Source organism: Citrus sinensis, chromosome 5, assembly GCF_022201045.2.
Source record: "Citrus sinensis cultivar Valencia sweet orange chromosome 5, DVS_A1.0, whole genome shotgun sequence".
Lineage (NCBI taxonomy): Eukaryota > Viridiplantae > Streptophyta > Magnoliopsida > Sapindales > Rutaceae > Citrus > Citrus sinensis.
Window position 1 is genome coordinate 11,411,649 of NC_068560.1, and position 21,847 is coordinate 11,433,495.

Consider the following 21,847-nt stretch of genomic DNA (forward strand, 5'->3'; position numbering starts at 1 on the left):
AGGACAAAAATGTTTAAGTGGTTTGGCTGGAGCAGCCTACATCCACTGAAGAACAGAGCTGCAGATTTTTATTCATTCACTAATTTCAAGATACAAGCCTCATGAAGAAGATACAAGCTATATATGACCCTTAGAGGATTCTGGAAAGATTCCTCAACACCAGCTGTGACAAGGGTCTGTTGCAACTGAACCCAAAAATTTCCCACTCTAATTAATAGCTTTAACAGCCTTAGATACTTGACTATTTTGTGTCGTGAATAAGTGATATCAAAACGCCCTTCACAATCGTCGTTTCATGCTAAGCTGTATAAGTATATGCACGTGATACACTCATGCTTCACTAAAGGAGCTTAGCTGATTTGTTACAATATCCTTATTCCAACGACATGTTGTTTAGCCCTGACAAGTCAATAAGCACTTATTCAACAAACCGACATGTCGACACTTTCTCTGGAACCTAGTTTTAAAGGTCACACTTTAACAATTTAGTTTCATAGATATTAGTGGTCATAAATGTAACTTTCATTTATAGTTGGCAAAGATTACTGAGCTATGTTTGGTAGACTTATGGCTTGTATTATAAATATATAAATTCAAAGTTTTAGTAGACACTGTAATATTTATAAAGTATGATAAATTTAAAAAATAACTAAAGGTGATTTTTGATTATAATATAAAAGTGACCAATCCAAACTTCTCCAATACATTTTCTAGCAAAACCTTGTTAAAAGGTTCTCAATAAAGAATCATGCAGACTAATAAAGAAACATGAAAGCATTAATGTAATAGAAAGTCATGCATAAGAAGCATGTGACTCAAGTCAATTAAGTCTATAATGATTTACAATCACCTCTGAAATCACTTTGAGCAGATTTAATCCTTTTATCTAAAGTTCTGTCTATTTGTTACACATCTTGCAAAGGACTTTTTGGGGGTTCAAAAAGATTTAGTGCTCAATTGCTAGTGATTCAAATTAATAGAACTTAGTTTTGTGTGAAACAATGACTTCTAAAGTGATTGTGTTAAACTAATAACAATATAATCTTTAGCAAAGAGGGAGGAACGGTTTTCATATATATTAGTAATCTTTTATCAATTTGATTTGCTAATAGCTATTATATATACGCTCTTTGGTTTACATTTTCTTATTATATTAAAGAGATTAAGAAAGTAAATTTTTTTTTTATGTTTGCTAAAATAATAAACACAGTGAAGAAAAGAAATAATTTTGTTCTAAGTTGCTAGTGATTCGAATGCTAAATTGGTGATATCTAATCCCAAACACACTTGGCTCATATGTATTTAGGGTAAAGAAATAGAGGTGCTTTTTGTTTTTTCTTACTTTTTATTTGCTTACCCATCTCTCATTTTTGTAATATATTTTTTAGATTGAGGTTTAAATCGTTCTATAACGTGATGCAGCTCATCAAGACTTTGTTACTTGTTTACTGCCTTTTGGTTTCTTCAAACTCTCTAAACACTAAGTATTTAAGATTTGTTATATTTGGTTTTTTTAAATTATTTAACCAATATCCTCTTTAGAAAGATTTTTGTGTTTTTATTATTTGACTTATTTGAATTTTTAGTATTTTGTGCTTCATGAAGTACTCTTTTTTTCATGAATTGAATAATGATGGAGATAGTTGGATGATAAGGGTTAGACTTTGTAGGATGTGAGAGTCTGTTAACACCAAGAAGAATGGAAAATTGATTAGTATGGACATGATTTTTATTGATAGAAATGTTGTATAAAAAATTCTTTCTCCCATTGTTTTTTCTAATTTTTTTCCCAATTATTTTACACTTAATGTAGCATTTTTTTTTCATAGGAAAATTTAATGCATGCAAGAATCAAGAAAAATTTAGTGATAAGGTTTAGACACATGTTGAGTGAGGGTTCTTTATACAGTGTCAATAGTTTAAAAGTTGTTTCAACTCTTGGTGAGTACAAACCACTTTCAAATCAGTATAAGATTACTTTATTGGTTATAACTACGTTTAAGAGGTTAGAAGAATAAACTGTTAAGATTCAGATTAATGGATTCCAATTCGTATCTCCGAATTTGATTGATTTACATGTGAATGCTAAACACAATCCTCTCAAGTATTTATTTTAATTATTAATGTTTGTTAATCTTTAAGTGTATATTAGATATTATTGATGCTTATGTTTTAACATATTTATGTTATTTTTCCATGATATTACAGATGTTGTCGGAAGTTTATGTGGTGTGGGTGATATTGAGATCATTGGAGCTGGTTGGAAAAAAAAGAGATATAAAAGTTCTAACATATTAGTGAATTGAATATAACCAAGAAAACTATGACTATATTTTATTTTTTAGTTATTGTTTTATCATAATAAAGATCGACAGTTTGACTTCACTAATCTTTTTAGTTATTACCTAATTTTTAATTTTCTTTTTCAATAAATACATCCAATATTTGTTGAAGAAAAACCATTAAAAGTACAATGAAAAAGGGTATAGCCCTTAGAGATTATTCAACATATTCACAAGAAAAATTAATTAGAAAATATGTTTAGATAGCCCAAGCATCTTCTCACTTATGCAATAGAATAAACAACAGTACTTGGCGGTTAAAATAATTAATGTAAAAGAAAAATTAATGAAAATCACTCTAAATCAAATTGTAATGTAGAATGAACAACTTCAATTCCTTGAATTATTGCCGAATTATTTGTTCTAATTCTTAAGAAAAATATTTTTTTTCTTTTCCTCACACCCCACCTCTTCATAAACACAAATAAAAAAGTCAAGTGGTATAAGGTCACCTACTCAGTTACAAACAATGTAAAGTAACTTACAAAAGCCTTTATATGTATTTTATTTATTTCTTTTATAATTCGACACATTGCTAAGGATCTTCAGTTATAAAATTTAATTTGGAGCTTATCAACAACTATAAAAACTATGAGGTTTGTACACTCATACTATACACATTAATATATATTTTTTAAGTTAACAAAAAAAGTTAATTTTCATAAATAACATTAGTTTTATAAGATTGTCTCATCTTTAAAAAAAAATCAATTCATATTTTTTTATTAGTTTCATCAAGTGCAAAGCAAGAAAAAAATGATAATACTAAATTCTTTTTTCAAAGTCGCGCGAAGCGCGATTCTATTTCCTCGTTTAATTGATAAAATACAATTATAAAATGTTTGACGTGCTCAAATAAGTCTAGAGAAAATTTAAATTCATTCTAAATTAATTTAATATTAATAAAAAAATTAGACCGATAATATAAAAAGTTTTAAAATGAAATCTTTCGGGTAAATTATAATATGCCCATCTAACATCATATTATCAGACCAAAAGTGTCACTTGTTAAAATAACGAAAACGTTTTCACTTAATACTTTAGGCAATTAACACCCGGAAAATATTGGTCCCTTTTTTTTTTTAATGATGAAGTGTAATATCTAAAATAACATAAAATACAAAACCACTTAACGTTCTTTTTAGAAAGTATTATTAATCTTATCAAAATAGATTCAAGAAACATAAGTCTCGTCCTTTAGTCTTCGTTTATCTTAAAATTGAGAGCAAACTTTTTTATACAACTTCCATTAAAGCACAAAGTACAATGGTGAAATCGGGACCATTTTTACTTCTTAAATAAATCAATGCAAAAGAGACATTTTTATTCTGTTACATTTGTTACACATTAATCGTTGTATGTGAGTACTAATTAATTAATTAATTAATTAAATTTTCCATTAAAAATATAATATTCAAATTCGCTTACATAAGGAAAAAAAAAAGAGTAATTAGGATTGCCATCAAACAATGCTAAAGAAAAAAAAAAGATAATAATCTCTTATAAAGTAAGTGGTCAGTGCTAATTTTCATAAATTATTATTATTATTATTACGGCTTATCAACCCTAATAGAGGGGAAAAAAAAAAGAGACATTACGACATATTTTTGTACTTAGCCACATTCCATAGGCCCACAAGGCCACAAGTAACACACACCTCAGACTATATTATTATTTTTATTATTACATAACATTATAGGCTTAGCGGTATAGCCGTAAAATTGTAAAATTACGAAAAAGAATAAAGGACCAACAAAATAAATAAAATAGAAAATAAAAACACATAATTTAATTTGCAAGTCCGCACTGTCAAGCAAAGTCACCCACCACCATTCTCTCCATTTCTCTCTCTCGTCTCCTTTTGGCAAAGAAGTATTGCTATTCACACACCCCTCACTCACAGTGGCACAATGAGCAGAGAACGAGAGAGAGAGATGGCTGCTACGACGCCGTCTTCTTCTTCACAACCCAAAATGCCACCTCAAACCCAACCCAACGGGACCCACCACCACCAACGCCGCCCTCATCCTCCACCACCACCACCACTGCAACCACAATCACAATACCACCACCATCACGACCACCACCAGTACTACCCAACGACGTCGTCTTCCTCTTCAGCCTCCTTCAGAGGCTGCTGCTGCTGCCTCTTCCTCCTCTTCTCATTCATCGCCCTCCTAATCCTCGCCGTCGTCTTAATCATCTTCCTCGCCGTCAAACCTAAAAAACCCCAATTCGATCTCCAACAAGTCGGCGTCCAGTACATGGGCATCTCTACACCCAACCCCACCTCCTCCGTGGACCCCAGCACCACCATTGCCGCCACGTCAGCTTCACTCTCCCTCACCATCCACCTTCTCTTCACCGCCGCCAATCCGAACAAGGTCGGCATCAAGTACGGCGAGTCCAAATTCACCGTCATGTACCGCGGGATTCCCTTGGGGAAGGCCTCTGTCCCCGGCTTCTACCAAGGGGCCCACAGTGTCAGAAACGTAGAGGCCACCATCGCCGTCGATCGGGCTAATCTTATGCAGGCCGATGCTGCCAGCTTGATCAAAGACGCCTCGTTAAACGACCGCGTTGAGTTGCGAGTCCTCGGTGACGTTAGCGCTAAGATCCGTGTCATGAACTTCGATTCTCCCGGCGTTCAGGTCACCCCCCATTTTCCCCTCTATTTTCAGTTAATTACTGTAAAAAATAATTTATTTATTTATTTTTGCGGTTTTGACCGGCCGAGTCGGCACTGTTTGAGCGAAACCCACTATGCTCATCCGCCATTTCTACTTTTTTTTTTCTTGGCTAATGTGCGCATTATTATTTACTATATTATTATTATTAACAGACGAGGATGTTTTACCTTCGGATCTCTCCTTTTTCAGTTCTACCAAATTTGCTCATCTGCCCTTTTTGTTTCTATTTTTTCTACTTTTGCCCCCTTTCTTCATATAGTTACCTTTAACTAACCCTGTTTTATCGTACGCCTGTTATCTTCCTTTTCAAGCTTCTAAAAATAAATTTCAATGATAATATTAATTAATTAATTAATTAATAAAAGTTGTTGTTTTACTTTTAAAAAAATGGTGCTGCTGATAGTTGCTTTATTTTTACGCGCCTTTTATCCATAGATGCACCAATGGACTTGCAGTTTCGTGGAGCGGAAGTTCGAATTTTTTTAATTAAATTTATTTGTTTTGACGAAAAAAAATCATTACTAGTTGATGCTTGTCTATTTTTGCTTGAATGGCCCCTTGACTTTTTTCAAATTGCCAAAAATGCTGATAGTTTTAGATTGTTAGATTTGGCAACCAGAGATTAAAGGGTAAAATGTCTGGTCATGTTTAGGGAGAAAAAAGGGTCCTGGTTCTGTTTTTCGCTAGTCACTATTGTCAATTTCGGTGACTCGTGGGACCCGTGCGAGCCAAAAAAGTGGACAATTTGTCAATTCCTTATCCTTTCAAGGCCTTGTGCTTGGTTTTTATATGAATTTTAATGTTTTTTCTTTATCATTTAATCAAGGTGTTATAGGATATCGTGGTAACGTTAAGTAATTAGAGTTTATTTATTTTTGTTGATTTTTTGACCGTATGCCTACTAGGTTAGCATGTATCCTTACTGGGTACAATAGTCTATAGGTACCTTAATGGAACCCCGAGATAAGACATTTTTAAAACTTGAACTGTAGTTGAGATCTGAGTATAATGTAGCAATATAAATGTCTAGACAGGTAATGTTGCTAGCTAGCATAATATGTTTCAATGATCTCTATGAGCTATTTGTATCATTGGAATTTCAATCCATTTGATCTTATTTCCTGGCCATGCTATGCTTGATTGTATTGTTCTTTTACTTTCTTTAGCATGATTACTGAAAAGTCATCTGTTAATCTTCTCTCTATTTCTCTCTTTGTTCTTTTTCTTTTTTTTTATCATGCAACATTTATGCATTATTTGTTAAATTGCATTGCATTTACACTCCCTAGACCTCAAAAGAAAGAGTGGAGTCATATCCCCAAGAATTTTGCTAACCCCCCGATTAATTTTGTATTTTTTTAAAAGAACCAATTTTTTTTTCTTGGATTCATAATTGGAATTATGACTTGGACAGGTATCCGTGGATTGTGCAATAGTGATAAGTCCAAGGAAGCAGTCTCTTACCTATAAGCAGTGTGGGTTTGATGGCTTGACTGTCTAGTGACATCAATTATACAAATTTCCAACCACCCCAAAAAAAATAAAAAAAAAATTGTTTTCATTTGCCCCTATGGCCATATCTCTATAATCTAAAAGAGGTGAGAAAGGCCGAAAAAGCAAAAACCCAAAAGCCCTCATCTTTCTCAATCTCACATGGGGAGCATTGGATGATTGTAATGTAGGAGTAGACAGTAGTAGACAAAGGAAAAGCAAAGCAAAGATGGTGAAAGCAAGAGGAAAGAATTGAGAATGTTCGTTGTTGTAGGTAATCAATCTTCCAGCCCCAAAGATTTTTGCAAGAGATTTTTATTTTTATTAGAATTTCCTTTTTTGATATTGGTTTTCTTCACTTGGAAGGAAAATTTGCTAACTATGTGTAAAGTTGCATGTGGGAACTGATTCATTGTATGATCCTATTCTACGCTTCCATAATTGTCTATTCATTCTCTTCCTTTCTTATCACACTTCAATCTTAAGAATTAAGATTCTTTCGAGCTTTTTTATGCACATACAATATGAGTTTGTGAATTTTTTTTTAACCAAATATAAATTTGATTAAACAACTAGCGGTACAAAAACATTGTAATAGTGTAATAAATACAAGATGATGTGCTTACCGTAAATGCCAGAAAATACTGTCACTTATACTGCAGCACGTGTCCCTTAAAACTTGTTAATTTAAACATCAGATGCATTTCATATTGATCGCGGACTAAAGATCTATATAGCCTAGTTCTAATTAAAACTCGGATAACAAGTCATGAAACTTGAAGACAAACCCGGATTTGAGATTAATATTTGTCGGATTATTTACATATAAAGCTCGAAAAAATCAAATAATAATTAATAAAGTTGATAAGTGATAGCGCGTGGTTATTTTAGTGACCACATGCTAGGAGTTCCAATACATACAAAAACGGTTGCTCTTAACAGCCTAAATCAAATTAAGAGAATGAAAATTATTAAATTCGAAAAATATTTTTCCAGCAACCAGTCATCTCACAGTCTATAAATAGGAATGATCTTTTGGTCAATTCTAGAATTTTGTCAGGAGAGAATCCATATCTAAATTAACTTTTAAAATCTCTAGACTGACTTGAACGTTCGCGTTGATGAGTATCTTTTATAAACACGTTCGAGTCCAATCAATCAATTTCCGTGGAAATTGAAAGCTTAATTTAGAGTATTCAAGACGAATCAAGTATCCTACTTCTAATTATTTTACATCTCATTAGTGGAGGATTAAGAAACTGCAGGTGCAATAATGTTAAGCTCCACCAGATGAATATATTGAAATCGATCTAAGAAAGCTTGAAATTATCTAGATCTAGACTCGGAAAATTTCAGATCTCTATGACAACCCCACTATTAAACAAGAAAAATAATAAAACACAAAAGAATTGCCAAAGCCTCCATAGATATGAATTTAGGTGAAGAGAGGAGTTTAGATAAGGGGTAAGGAAGGATATATGAGTTTGTGATTAGTAATAGTTCACTGGCGTTATAAATTATTTAACAAAACTTAAGTGAGCTCAAATTAAGTGAGAATTTATTTATTTAATTATTTGTTTCTTATGTGGGAAAGCAAAATTTCAACCTCATGTGTGATTTGCTTGGTTGTAATGTTGTAATTGATCTCTACCACTTAAATAATTTGTTCCAGATCTCATGTGAATGTTGAACATGATGATTGCCTTGATATCATGAAAAAAATAAAAGGATGAAAAATAAAAAGTAAAAAAAACATTAGACATTTGATAAAATTCATTTATTAATTTTTTTTCTTCAAGTCAATGCATTTTATAAAATATTTTGGTATATGTTCTGACTTTTTTGAGTTCAAATATTCGAATTGTGCTACCATTCAAATTTAACTACTATTGTATTTTAGTAGGGGAAAAGGAATTTGCAGCCATATCAAAATTTTCATTTCCATTGATAAAGAACACCTTGAATCATCAGCATGACATTTGGATGCAAAATTCCAATATGGCCTACATAGAAATAATGTTTGGTTGATGGGAGGATTCATGTAAATTAAGTCAAAATTACACGTTTTTTAAGGGCAAAGATTGTTTTTGGCCCATAGTTTATTCATGTGATGAGTAATCCCATGGGGCATGCCGATGAGGACTCCGTTATAATTTTTTTTTTATGTATTATTATCAGTAGGGTCTATTATATTTAATATAACTTACATTTAGGTAAAATTTATCCACCGGCCATCTAACTCTACTTATTTTTACACTAAAAAGTTTAGTGGTAAATTACAATAAATGTAACTTTTTATTCTTCTTCTTATTAAAAAATTAATTATGTAATTATTAATACAAATAAAAAATAATTTGAATTATTAATAAAAATATTTTTTATAAATAAATTGTATTAGTAATTTAAAATTAATAATTAAATATGATTTTTTTAATTGCCCCTCATAAAATGACATACTTTAATTTACCACACTAAAATTGAAATTTAAAAACATTAAAACTTGACCCCGTAAGTCAACAGATTGTTCCATTAACTTTAACATTTGACTAAATTTGATAAAACAAAAATATCATCTAACCCTTAGAAGTTTGTAACTACGTTGAGAAGAGAAATTATTCCTTAAGAAACATACCCATATATTGTATATACAATACAATTATTCAATTAATTAAATTTCGCTAATAGTAAAGTTGTATATACAATGCAGTTGTATACGCGGTCAAGTTAATTATATATAATCCAATGTCATCAAATATTGTATTAAACACAAGGTAGAAATAATGATCTGAAATGACTTCTAAATATTTTAAAATTTAAGGTTTTTTTCTTTATAATATTTTCACTAAAAATAGTTTATAAATTCAATCAAATTGAGTTTAATCTATTTGTAAATGAAAAACCTTAAATTCGATGATTTATGTTCGTAGGATTTTGAAATAAAATATTAAAATCTATCAATAAAAGAAGATTATGTCACATGTTGTATATATTATTTTGATCTATAATTTCACAAACAACTATAGGAATTTCAATTAATTAAAATTAGATTAGTTTTCGTAATTTTAGAACTAGGTTAAAAATTTTAAGTTAAATCATATGATTCTCTGCGTATTTTTTTTTTAAAATGAACTAACATACATTAAATCACGACCATTAAAGGTTAGTGAAATGACTAGACTCCTAGTTTGCTTTTATGAGATTTGCTGTTTAAGCATCATCTCCTCTATCTATGAAAGCAAATTTTGCTACTCTTTGGGAAAAAAGTGACTTGGTTAAAAAAAAAAAGCAATTGTATGATGGAGTGGCCTTTTCTCCTCCTATTCATGCACTATCTCGTGTCCACATAGTGTATGTGATTGTCAAAGTATAGTGAAAGAGTACATGAGCATCAACTGCGAGTTCTATTGGGTATAACTCTAATTTTTTGAGTAGTTCTCATTCTATGCCGAGCTTAGTTCCCATAAAAGTTCAATTGAATGGATTTTAGGTTTTATTAGTTTTGTTAATGTTGGTAAAGAGAAAATAAAGGATGAGTTAGACACTTATTTAGGTGAAAAGTTACTAACATTTAATGTTGATGAACACTTTTTTTATTTAACTTGGTGGAAAGTGAATGCTAGTAACTATTTTATATTATCTCAAATTGCAATAGATATTTTGGTAATTCAAGTGACCATTGTTGCTTTTGAAACAGCTTTCAGTACTGGTGGTTGATTTGTAAGGCTATATCGCAATAGTCTTCATCCAAGCACGTTGGAAGCTTTGATGTGTAATCAAAGTTGGATACATGTTTTTTGTAAAGATATATGTTTACATTTTAATTTTTATATTTTTATTTATTTAACTTAACCAATAATTAACTTTATTTTTTTTCATTTGTAATATTTTAATTAGTTGTAGCATCTATATGTTCGTCATATGCCAAGATTCTTGATGAGGAACCAGAAATTGAAACAGATGTAGAGGCTATGGCGGTTTATAGTTTTAGTTTAAATTATTTTGTCAAGTATTTATTAAGTTGAAATTGTTAAAACATGATTTTTATTTTCTTGTTTATGTTGTTATAGGTTTATGAAGAATTTTAGAATGTGCATCAGTGGTGATGGTTACTGAGAAGTTACTACAAGTTTATGTTGAAGGCTTAGCATTATTTTGATTTTTCTTTGTAAAAGTTGATAATTGTAATTATGTTGAAAGCTTAGAATTATTATGTTTTTATTTATTTGGAGGTTCTTAAAATTTGATCGTTTCTAATTTTATTTTTAAATATGTATATTTATTTTTTAAAAAAAAGGGTTTGAATATTAAAAGATTATTAATTTTTTTGAAAAAAAGAATTAAATGGGGATTGGGTCCCATTTTAATCCTTACTCAATTTAGAAATTTTCTGGGACATACCCAAACTATCTCCAATTATTATTATTATTTTTTTTTGTATGGATCAGGTTTGAGGATTGCTTCTAAATCAGGTTCGGGTTCAGGTTCGAGTTTGGGTTTGGGTTTGGATTTGGATTTGGGGATTATGATCCCCACCCCAAACCCGCCCCATTACCATCATTAGTAAAATGACTAGGCTCCGAATTTGCTTTCATGGGAGTTGGTGTTTGAGCCTTATCTCCTCTATGTATGAAAGTAAATTTTGCAACTCCTTTGGGAAAAAAAGTGACTTGGATCATAAAAAAGCAATTATATGATGGAGTGGCTTTTACTCCTCTTATACTTGCAAAAGTTATAAACTTTTTCTCCTCCTCACTTCATCCTCATTGAGAATGTACTTAGCAATTTTGTCACTACTCTTGATTGAGAACCACCAGCACAATGACGATATTAGCTTAGTATTGATACTGTTTTTGATGTGAATAGAGGTACCATCAGTTATGATGCAGTAGTGAGAAATCATGATGGTTTGGTTATGGCGGTGGGTGTAGATGTGGGGATTTATTCTGATGATTTTCATATTGCTGAGGCGAGTTTTAGTGTACGGCTTGCGAGAAAGATTGGTTTATGTCCTTTCATTTTAAGTCAAATTCTTTGCTGGTTACTCAATTAATTCTAATTGAGCATTGTTGGATCATGATCCAACATTGGGCTTTTATATGAACAATTATGTGTTGTAAATTATCATATAAGGTTAACCCTAATTAAAAATGATTTATAAAGATTTTCAATAATATGATCTTTAATTTATTTGATAGGATACGAGCTTTTAATGTGTAAAAACTTAAATATAATTTTTATTTTTATGATGGGCTAAATATGAATATGTAAAAATAATAAGAAAATTATCTATATGAGTATTTATAGTTCTCAAGTCACACATATCGTTTTATTTCTTTTGAACATTCCATTATCAGAGAGAGTGCATAGAGAAACTTAAAAGTTTCTTTAGTAAAACATATTGATTTGGAAGGCAAACTCTAGGGCTCTATAAAGTAATTGCGCATTATAGATTCAGGTACATTTTCATATATTTCATTATTGGTTCTTAATAATATAACATGAATATTCTTAGATTTAGGTAATGATTTTCATAAAAAAGATTATTTTCCAACAAGCGCAATACTCATAAATGTCTTTTTTGAATTATTGCTGCTACTTACTTTTACCAAAGCAAGATTTCAAGATTAATCTTGTTCTTAGAAATTGTAATCAGGCAATGGATGTTCTAGCAAAATATGTTCTTTATTGCACTAATTATATTTGTATGGGTGAAAAATTTTGAAAAATTTTCACATCATCTGACTTATTATCTTTAAATGTTATATCCTGAAATAATAAGATTTTTTTCCTTTTTTTTAATAAGTGACTTGGTTTAATAGGGCCAAACTATCTGATAATTTGTTTTAACTATATTAGTATTTTATCCTTTAACAAAATTACTAAACGGAACAAATAAACTGTAATTGATAAATTGTTGGATAATATAATTGGTGTTTATTCTTCTTCAATTAATTTATTTTAAGCACAGCATGATGACAATCAATTTTTCTCCCCTCCCTTTCTCATGTAAGCGGCGTTGAAAAGTAGTCATTTAATATAGAGTTTCCCCATTAAAGAATAAGGACAAGGGAAACACTCTTTTCTTCTCGCCGATTCACGAATAAAATATGAAGTTCTCCTACTCTTTAAAAGTAAATTGGTTTACTTTAATCTAATAATGGTGCCGGGCTTAAAATGTTGAAATATAACAACACAAAATTTAAATTCTAACTAATGTGATATATAATGTATTTTTATCTTATGAAATCATGTGATAATAATTTATTTCAAACGCGAAGATATTCATATTTTTTTTCCCTCTAATTTTATATTTTCCTGTCCATAAATTTTTATCTATCCATCCCAAAATATGGTAGTTGTTTTGTCTCGATTGATTCATATCCACCGGAGTATCAATCCACTTGGATATGTGGTCCGTTGGGAGTCTTTATATATACTGTTATGTTATGATAATAAGCTTTTTTTTTTATCTTAGTTTTGTTGCTTCCAAATGTTAGATCTGCAAAGTTATTGTCTCAATTGGAGACGCCAAGTCAGGCAGTAGAGAATCTCACCAAAGAGCTTCGGGATATTCCTATTGGAGCTCTAAATTTATGGGTGCACTAACTACAAATGCTCTTCGTGTAAATTTAAATAGGTATAAAATATTAAAATATACCTCTAGTAATGATTGTTCAAAGTATTTGAAGCTCTCTAACTATAGACCATAAGGGTGTGATCTTGCTTATTTTTGTCACTGGCCAAAATTGTGATGGAAAAAATAATTTTTACGGTATTATAATTTGATTAGGTTGGGGTCCCATTTTTATACTACAACTTTGTAACTTAAAAACTTCTTTAATTCCCTCTAATTAAAAGGAGATTAATAGCTAGAATTCTCTACTCCCTTCGATAAAAGAAATAGGGATGAATTTAATCACTTTCAACAATTTCATTATTAGGAGAAATGATTAAACTCCACCACTGTCCTTAAAATGAGGGAGTGGGCGTAATTATTACAAAAATTATTCTCTGGTAAATGTTCAATAATTCAATTTATCATGTGAGTCATAATAAGAATAAATCTAGCACTTGGATGATACCTCTGTGATAGTCTTGGGTGCACTGATTTATCTTCATTCTCGTCAATATTTTTTAATGATCTATCCATTTATTGCTATAATGGATTTTCTTTTGCTACGATTTTATGGTAGATTTGGAACTTTTGTCCTTCAGATTTAAAAAATACAAGGAGTAGATCAGTTTATCTAACCTACCATGGACTACTATGCAATTATTATATATATTCACTTTATTCAATGAATAAAAATATAACTTTCCTTAGAAAAATAAAATAAAAATGGCCTCACTTTCTGTTAATCTTAATTAAATTTCAGCTGACCTTCATTTGTTAAAAAAATAGTAATAGATTGGGATTCAGTACTCAGCACGTATCTTTAATTCTTCATAATCTTCTATCAAATATATATGTATAATAATATACAATTAAGATTTAATTGATTTGATATTTTTATCTAATAACTAACAATTATATCTTTTTAAAAAATTAATAAAAAGCCATGTAGCACTAGGGATGATAAAATTATCCGCCAACTAGTAAATCCGCTCACAAATATCGACCCGCTATAGATAAATTTCTGGGTTGCAGACGACTATGATAGTTCAAATTTAAACCTATTGTGGATTGCAGGTGGGTTTAGTATTGAGAAAAAATTTGCAGGATTTTAGAACGACTGTCCACTAACCGCATTCTTTATTTTAATTATTTATATTTTTAATTTTAATCATAAAATTTTCATTAAAAAAATTTAATCATAAATATATCTAAGTTAAATTCTAATTTTTAAACCTAACCTATCTCACTTCAACATATGTAAAATAAGCTTTTAACAAGTAGAAATTTTATAATTTTCAAGTTAATATTATTGATATTTTATTTTACTTTGACTGATTTTATTTGTTTTTTGCCTGAACGATAGTTGTATAAAATTTACTTGTTAATATTATTGATAACACTTGTATATTGAATAAAAGATGGAGCAAGACATTGATAGTAGTGATGATGATTTGTCTACAATAAAAATATTTTGTGTTAGATTAATATGTTTTGTGTATTTATTTTTAATGTTGGAATTTTAATTTCTTATTTGCATTAATAAATCTAAAATTAAGTATTGTTTGCAGATTTTTAGGCTATTATTATAAATTTATAATTTGAATTATATAATTTAAGTATTTATGCATTGTTAAAAAGATTATTTTATATTTGTGATTTTAAATTAGCAAACCTGTAAAAAATCAGTTGTGGATTATAACTATGTTTGATAATTGTTAAAACTCAAATCGGATGATTTTTTTTAAAAAATAAAAATTTACTGTAGATTATAAATTTGATAATTTAAATTTTTTATTGGTATAAATTTAATAATAACAAACCCCGCAACAAGCACCGCCCCCGCACGACACTGAATATATGATGCAATCATAAAAATTTGAAATTCAATTTTGCGTGGCAAGATATCAACGGCATGCCCAATCAGTAATGAAGATCTTCAGCGTTGGGCCCACGTTCAAAAACCCTAACTCGCGCAAGATAAATATCCAAAAAAAGAGCGCGCCACTGGCGGCCTCTTACAAATTCAGCGAAGCAAGGAAGAAAAATTATTTGAATTTTTGTGAAATAAACGGAAAAATAAAAATATAAAAACAAAAAAATTCAAATCCAATCTAGCGAAAGAGAACGAGCAATCAAGCAGAGTCCAACCAACGACACTCCGTTTTACCGGTATAGTTCAGTCTCATTATTCGACATTGTCGTTTATTTAAGCTTTTATTTATTTATTTTTTTTTTAAATTTTGCTTGCTGTTGAAAGATTCATAGGAGATCAGTTTTATATTTGTTTGGTTAATGAGAAAAAAAATTATTTGATTTTCTGTGAAATTGTTAAAATTATGATAATTATTAATTATTTATAAATTTTGTTTGAAATAATGAAGCACAGAGAGCGAGAGCAAGATGGATCGATACCAGAAGGTGGAGAAGCCAAAGACGGAGACGGCCATTAGCGAGAATGAATTGAGGATAACAGCTCAAGGCAGACTCAGGAATTACATTTCTTATGCTATTTCTCTACTTGAGGTTTTTATTTATTTATTTATTTATTCTTTTGGAACGCTTTATCCTGTTTGTACTTTCTTTATTCTTGCATGTACGCTGCCTGTATTTCGTTAATTTTTAATTAATTTTATTCCTATTAGGAGAAAGGCGCCAATGAGGTTGTCCTCAAAGCTACTGGTAGAGCCATCAACAAGACTGTGATGATTGCTGAATTACTAAAGGTGCCGTTTTACTAATAGCAGTTTTATTGATATTTTTTTCTTCTAATTCTTGTCTATAATTTGCATGTTGTTTATCTAATTGTTTGTAGAGGAGGGTTGTTGGTCTCCATCAGAACACGTCGACAGGATCTATTGATATAACTGATGTGTGGGAGCCACTAGAGGAAGGGCTTCTTCCGTAAGAATCCCAAATTTTTTTTCCTGAAATTTTACTGTATGCATATGCATGTGACTGTATATATTTGCTAATATATTATATTATTTGACTAACTTATGAGTTACTTCTGCAGACTAGAAACCACTCGTCATGTCTCAGCTATCACAATTACTTTGTCAAGGAAGGAGTTGGATTCATCTTCCTTAGGGTAAATGGATTTCTAAAATCTATAATTCATTTGTTTTGGTCTTTATCATATGTTGATATCAATGTAGGATGGCATATTGGCATGTATATTATTCAATAAAACTCATTCCTGGCTTCTAAGTTATTGATTCTTGAACAACCATGGTGGCAACATATTGAGTATTTTGTTATTAAACTCTTTTGAAGTTCAGGAACAGGCCATAGTTACAGAGCGTAAGAGTGAGGGCGTAACTGAGTGAATCGTAATCCTCACAGCCAACCAGTGAAAGTATATGCTTATTTGTGACATAATAACATATAAATAACAGAGAATTTTCTAAATTTATTTTTTCTTTTTCTCAATTCCTTTTTGTGGCCATTTCTTTTTATCATATTTAGTTTTTCAATGATACTTCTTGTTCAAGTGATATTGTGTTTAAATTACCTGAGCTGCTTTGATGTCTTTGAGCATCAATGTTTCATGCATTACTCGTAGAATCTTGATAACATGTGATTTTGATATACTGGTTTTGCTCAATTGCAGATACCAACCACCAGTCCCAACTGATCAAGTGAAGCCATTGGCTGATTATGATGATGGACGAGGTGAACTATTGTGTTTCACTAATGCTTGAGCTATTTTCTTCTTCCAATTGTTTAGCTTAAATTAATTTTTATACTTAAATGTTGTAAAAATTTTGAAGCCTTGCATGGCATGCGAGACAAGGGACGTCGTCAAGCAAGGAATGGAGGTAACTTTATTTCCAATTGTTCAGATTATATTGAACTTATCTGTTGTCTTGTTCAGATTATAAGCATATGTGTCTCCTGTAGTGCTACAAATTCTGCATAAAGCCTTTAGGAAATGTCACCAAAAAGAAATGCCAAAGTTTGTAAAATTTTCATAATAGAGATGGTCATAATGCTGAATCATTACTTGTTATGCAACTATGAATTCCATTTGAGTTGTGATCAGTAAAACAGTATCAATACTTCTCAGATTTGGCAGTAGAAACAAGAGACATCTTATTACTCATTGAGGACATATAGTTGTTAATTCATTCGGTTTGCCATGGTGAGAGGTGACAAATGTCCTGGTGTTACAATGATGAATTGTTGAAATATTTTAGATATAAGTGATATAATATTGGTTAATATTTTTGGTTAACTGTGTCGTAGCTGGATAAAGCCAATGGGCTGTGTTAAATAGGATATTGACTTCTGAGCTTACTCAAGTATGAAGTGAAACTGAAATGAATTACAATTTTTGTTCTTTATGCAGGTAATAACAATGGAGTCCCGGAGTACAATAATGGTCATTGGGATGGTGGGGCTGGATATGGAGGTAGAGGCAGAGGTCGTGCTGCAGGACGCAGTTTCTGGGGGCATGGAAGGCGATATGATGGAAATATGCAGCAGGAATCAGAATATTACAATGGTTATGGTGGATCAGGGGCCTTGCCTCCTCAAGGCCGTGGTAATTGCCTCTTGGCTTTCTCTTGTTCTTACAGTTTAAGTTTTATCCTTGCAAAACAGTTACATGGTGTTGACAAATTTGTTTTCTTATTATTTTACTATTTTTGTGGTTTGCTTTTTGTCTATTTGCCATTTCCCTTTTTTTTTTTTAATTTTACTATTGCCACAAAAAAAATCAATTCTTGAAGCCTTTTTTCTTAATGATTTTGGCAGTGGTTAGTTTGCTACTCCATCCTTACCATTTTTAATATTTTTCCTTTTCGGTATTCAATATTTTCTATGGAATATCTTGTTATTTTGGTGATCCTAAATAGTCTAAAACTTTAGTCAAATGGTCTGTCTCAGTGTTCAAAAACAGAAAAAGGACCAACCAAAAATTGTGTAGCTATCGAGAAAGTGGAGATATCTACATAAGCGTAAAATGCTTCTATGTAAACCTTTAAAAAATGGCTCTTTTTGCCTCTTATTTTATATTTGTTAATCTTTCCAATTGTCTACCTACTGTAACTATAAGTCATTCTTATCAAGATTTTGTAAAGATCTTATGAAAAGTGGATATTAGTTCTTGAAAACATCTCTCAACTTTAATTGTTTATTCTTTTTTCTTAAAGATACATTGTCAGACACTGCTATAAATTTCTCATACGAGATGATTAACTATGTTGACGCAGTGATTCATGTTTGCTTATATCAATGGAATCATAGCCATGGACCACAGTACCCAACTGTTTCTGATGTTAAATTGCCACAACAAGATGCAGAATGAGCCTGTTTCTTGTGGCTTTGTAATTGCAGATATTGTTTTCAACCAGTTTACAGCAAATATTTAGTCATTATAACTTATCTTTTATTGTGCTCTTTGGGGTGATGAAGTTTTCTGCAAAAACTATGCCTTTGACAAGTATATTACTGAACTATTGCTGCATGGAATGTTACAGGCCGTGGTCGTGGATTTGGAAGGCCTCGTGGCCGTAGTCAAGGTCAAGGTCTCAGATCCGATGCACTGGTCCAAAAAACTGCCTGAAGGATATAGGCTTTTGAGGTACTGCTTTTGTTTCAAGCTGACAAGAGATATTGGATGCCTGTCCAGCCTCTCGTCTTCAAAAGTGAGATGGACTTAAAACATTATTTAACATTATTTATAATTAAGGCATAGAGCTGTTAGATTTTTATTTCCTTGAGACTTGGCTAATTTTTTTGTTGGCAGCATTTTTTGTAGGAAATAGATAGGATAATTTGTTTTATCACTAGTCCTTAATTGTGGATGAAGTTAATATTGTAGAATTTCTTCAAATAATATAGCAGTACATTCTTTCGATTTGAATTCACACTATGGCCTGCTTCTCATTGTTTCATCACAGCTTGCTATTGTAAATCATCGCCGAAAATCTTTCCTTTTCCTCTGGTTGTACATGGTAATGATCAATACAATCTACAATTAAGAGAGCATCCTCTTAACTGCAGAGGAATAGGCAAATATGAAGTAATTCATTTACATATAGCTGAAGTTTTAGAGGAATGCCATAATCATGATTATTCTATTGCTTCATTTCTCGAGCTTCAGACATCTGTATATTTATTCAACTTTGTGTTTTGAAATATGCTGAAATTTAAAAGGTTAATCCACGCAGTCGAAATAATGAAAAGGCAGTTATTTGTTCCTGATCTAATTTCATCTAATCTAAAATAGAAGAGCTACCTTGGAGAGGAAATTATGTTTTGTCAGTGGCGGAAGTTTTTTATTTTTTTGTTAAGTTCAAACAATTCAAAGGAGTGAGCATGTATAAATTCTTTCGCACTGTTAGATTAACGTTGTTATGAACAGCACAGGAGTAACACAATGTATAAAAGTACACTTCAGTACAATTCCCAGTATATTTTTATTTACAACTGAGACTACTGCTATACATTAATGCACTGAAGTATTTGTTCAAATACTTTAAACCCTCTCTAATATTCGAGGGATGTCTATTCCACTCATATTTCGTAAGGAAGAGATTGTCTCCACTCAATTAGTTGATAATCGAGATGTTAACTAAAACTAACTTCCATAATACTCTTATGGAGGTTCGAATCATTGCACTCAACATTATAAGTGCAAGGCTTCTTTTATTGGACCAAAGACTCATTGGTAGAAGTTAGCTATCACTTAGGTAGATAATATGGTATTTGTTACGCACAGAAAAGAAAAATGATAGAAAGAGTCTCTTAATTTATCTTGTTAGTATCATTTTTTAATTGATGTTATTTATTTTAAATCTTAAAAAAATATAAAAAATTAAAACTAAATACTTTTTATAATTAAAAATAAATTTGTTCTTCTCTCTTAGGCTTTTAATAGATTAATTTCTCATTTCTCACATTTCTCTTAGTGTTTTTAATTAATTGACAATTTGAATCAAATATTAATTATTAATCAAATCTGAAATTGAAATCTCAAATTATTATGAAAACCAAAATTAATACCATCAATAACAACAAAATTCACCATTTATTCATTAAATTTAACAGAACCCAATATTAAAACTTATTCATATATTGGTGGAGGTGGAGGTGGTGGTGATGATGGTAATAAACTTTTTGTTATGAAGACGTGTGGCGGAGGAGGTGATAGTAATGATGGTGATGATGATGAATTTCTTGTTGACGAAGATAAGTAGTTAGGGTGAAGATAGGTTGTGATGGTGATTATGCTGAAGAGAGGGAGGGGGAAGAGGTGGAGGGGGAGGGAAGGAGCGGAGGGAGCGAGAATAAAATAAAAACTAACAGTTTTTTTTTACAGGGGTAATTCTGGAAAGAAAAAATAAAGTGAAAAGTGGATATACAAAAAAAACAAAAGGAAAAGTCTCGCACATGGTGGTGAGCGTAAGTGCAAAAAATTCTGTTTCTGTTTAATCAATAATTCAAGAGAACGATCATATTATAAATTTTTATGGGATTCTTATACTGTGAAAGGAGGAGACTTTCCTTCTGCGGTCCCAAACAATAATTTAACCCCTCCATGTGATCAAATTCGTCTTCCATTTCACGTGCACAAGATATGAGCGCAAATGTTTGTTTCGATTAGCTATTAATCTATCCTTGGTTGGCACTAGGAAAGAGTCTAAGTTTGTTGTCCTTAAAATATTTGTCTGAAACGGCGTGCTTCAGTCACCAAGGTTAGTGAATTAGTTAGCGCTAAAGATAACCAATTGATGCGATAGTAATTTGCTCTAACTTCAGCCATTATCCATCCCTGGAGAGCTTGATTGTGCAGCACATCAGCCTAATCGAGAATTTGTTAGTGTAGATCTCGAATTACTACCAGTCGCACTAAACTTTTCATTGGTCTCCTGACACCACATAATTGACGCACAACTTCCCCACTAATAACTTGAACCTGATTCTGCATTTTCATATTGTAGTTGTGGCCAATAAATGACACATTGGAACGGTCCATCAATTGCTTCTGTCCGATCTGCAAATATTGGTTGATTGTTATGAAACAAATGATAAGTGAACATAATCGAATACATGGAATGCTAAAACATGGAATAAGCGGTGTATTATTATCCAATCCATGCTCAAATCCAGCTCGAAGGCGATATGCAAACTGATATGCTACACATTCATCAGGGTTGCCAGACTCAGGTTTTAATTAGTTGGATATATTAGAAGTTAAGGTGACAAATTGAAAATTACCCGGATATATAGAACTCGAATATTTTAATACTGAATATTCATTATTTCTTTCAGTACTAAATGAGTTTTTTATAGTAATTTTTCTCTCGGGTACATCACATATGTAATTCTTTTAGATATCAAATGATTTCATTTTTATTGAGATAAGAAAAAAATAATTGAAAAAATGTTACCATGCATTATTCAACTACACACGACAACCTAGATAAAAGAATTCTTATATGACCCAAATCCACAAAGATCCGATTTAGATTTGATACACTTTCTTTTTTGAATAATTTATTCTTTTTAATAATATTAGGGTAGGGTCATTTTAATCCATAAAAATACTTTTTCAAAATAAAAATGATCAAAAAGGACATTTAAAAAAAAAAAATTTACTTGACTCTTTGCACTCACCATAAACTATTAAGCAATAATCTTTCTCATTATTAAAATTTTCTTTAACATATTGTCCTCATTAAACTTAATTCAATGTTTTCGTT

At 30.9% G+C, this 21,847-nt stretch overlaps 2 protein-coding genes across 3 annotated transcripts; both read left to right on the forward strand.

Moving 5' to 3' along the window:
• The first annotated feature begins 4,134 nt into the window (after positions 1 to 4,134).
• Positions 4,135 to 6,991, forward strand: LOC102625126 (uncharacterized). The gene is made up of 2 exons (XM_006491803.4): positions 4,135 to 4,993; positions 6,447 to 6,991. Exons 1-2 carry the CDS (start codon positions 4,253 to 4,255, stop codon positions 6,531 to 6,533), a joined length of 828 nt encoding a protein of 275 aa, XP_006491866.2. The 5' UTR covers positions 4,135 to 4,252; the 3' UTR covers positions 6,534 to 6,991.
• Positions 6,992 to 15,074: 8,083 nt separating this feature from the next.
• LOC102624664 (uncharacterized) lies at positions 15,075 to 19,009 on the forward strand. 2 transcript variants are annotated; one of them, XM_006491802.4, is made up of 9 exons: positions 15,075 to 15,308; positions 15,526 to 15,662; positions 15,782 to 15,862; positions 15,952 to 16,040; positions 16,153 to 16,227; positions 16,750 to 16,811; positions 16,910 to 16,957; positions 17,488 to 17,682; positions 18,620 to 19,009. In XM_006491802.4, the coding sequence occupies exons 2-9, from the start codon at positions 15,540 to 15,542 to the stop codon at positions 18,703 to 18,705; spliced, it is 759 nt and encodes a 252-aa protein (XP_006491865.2). In that variant the 5' UTR covers positions 15,075 to 15,308; positions 15,526 to 15,539; the 3' UTR covers positions 18,706 to 19,009. The 2 variants fall into 2 exon arrangements, with proteins under 2 accessions (XP_006491865.2, XP_006491864.2); XM_006491801.3 differs by having other exon boundaries at positions 15,076 to 15,308; positions 15,521 to 15,662.
• Positions 19,010 to 21,847: the final 2,838 nt, after the last annotated feature.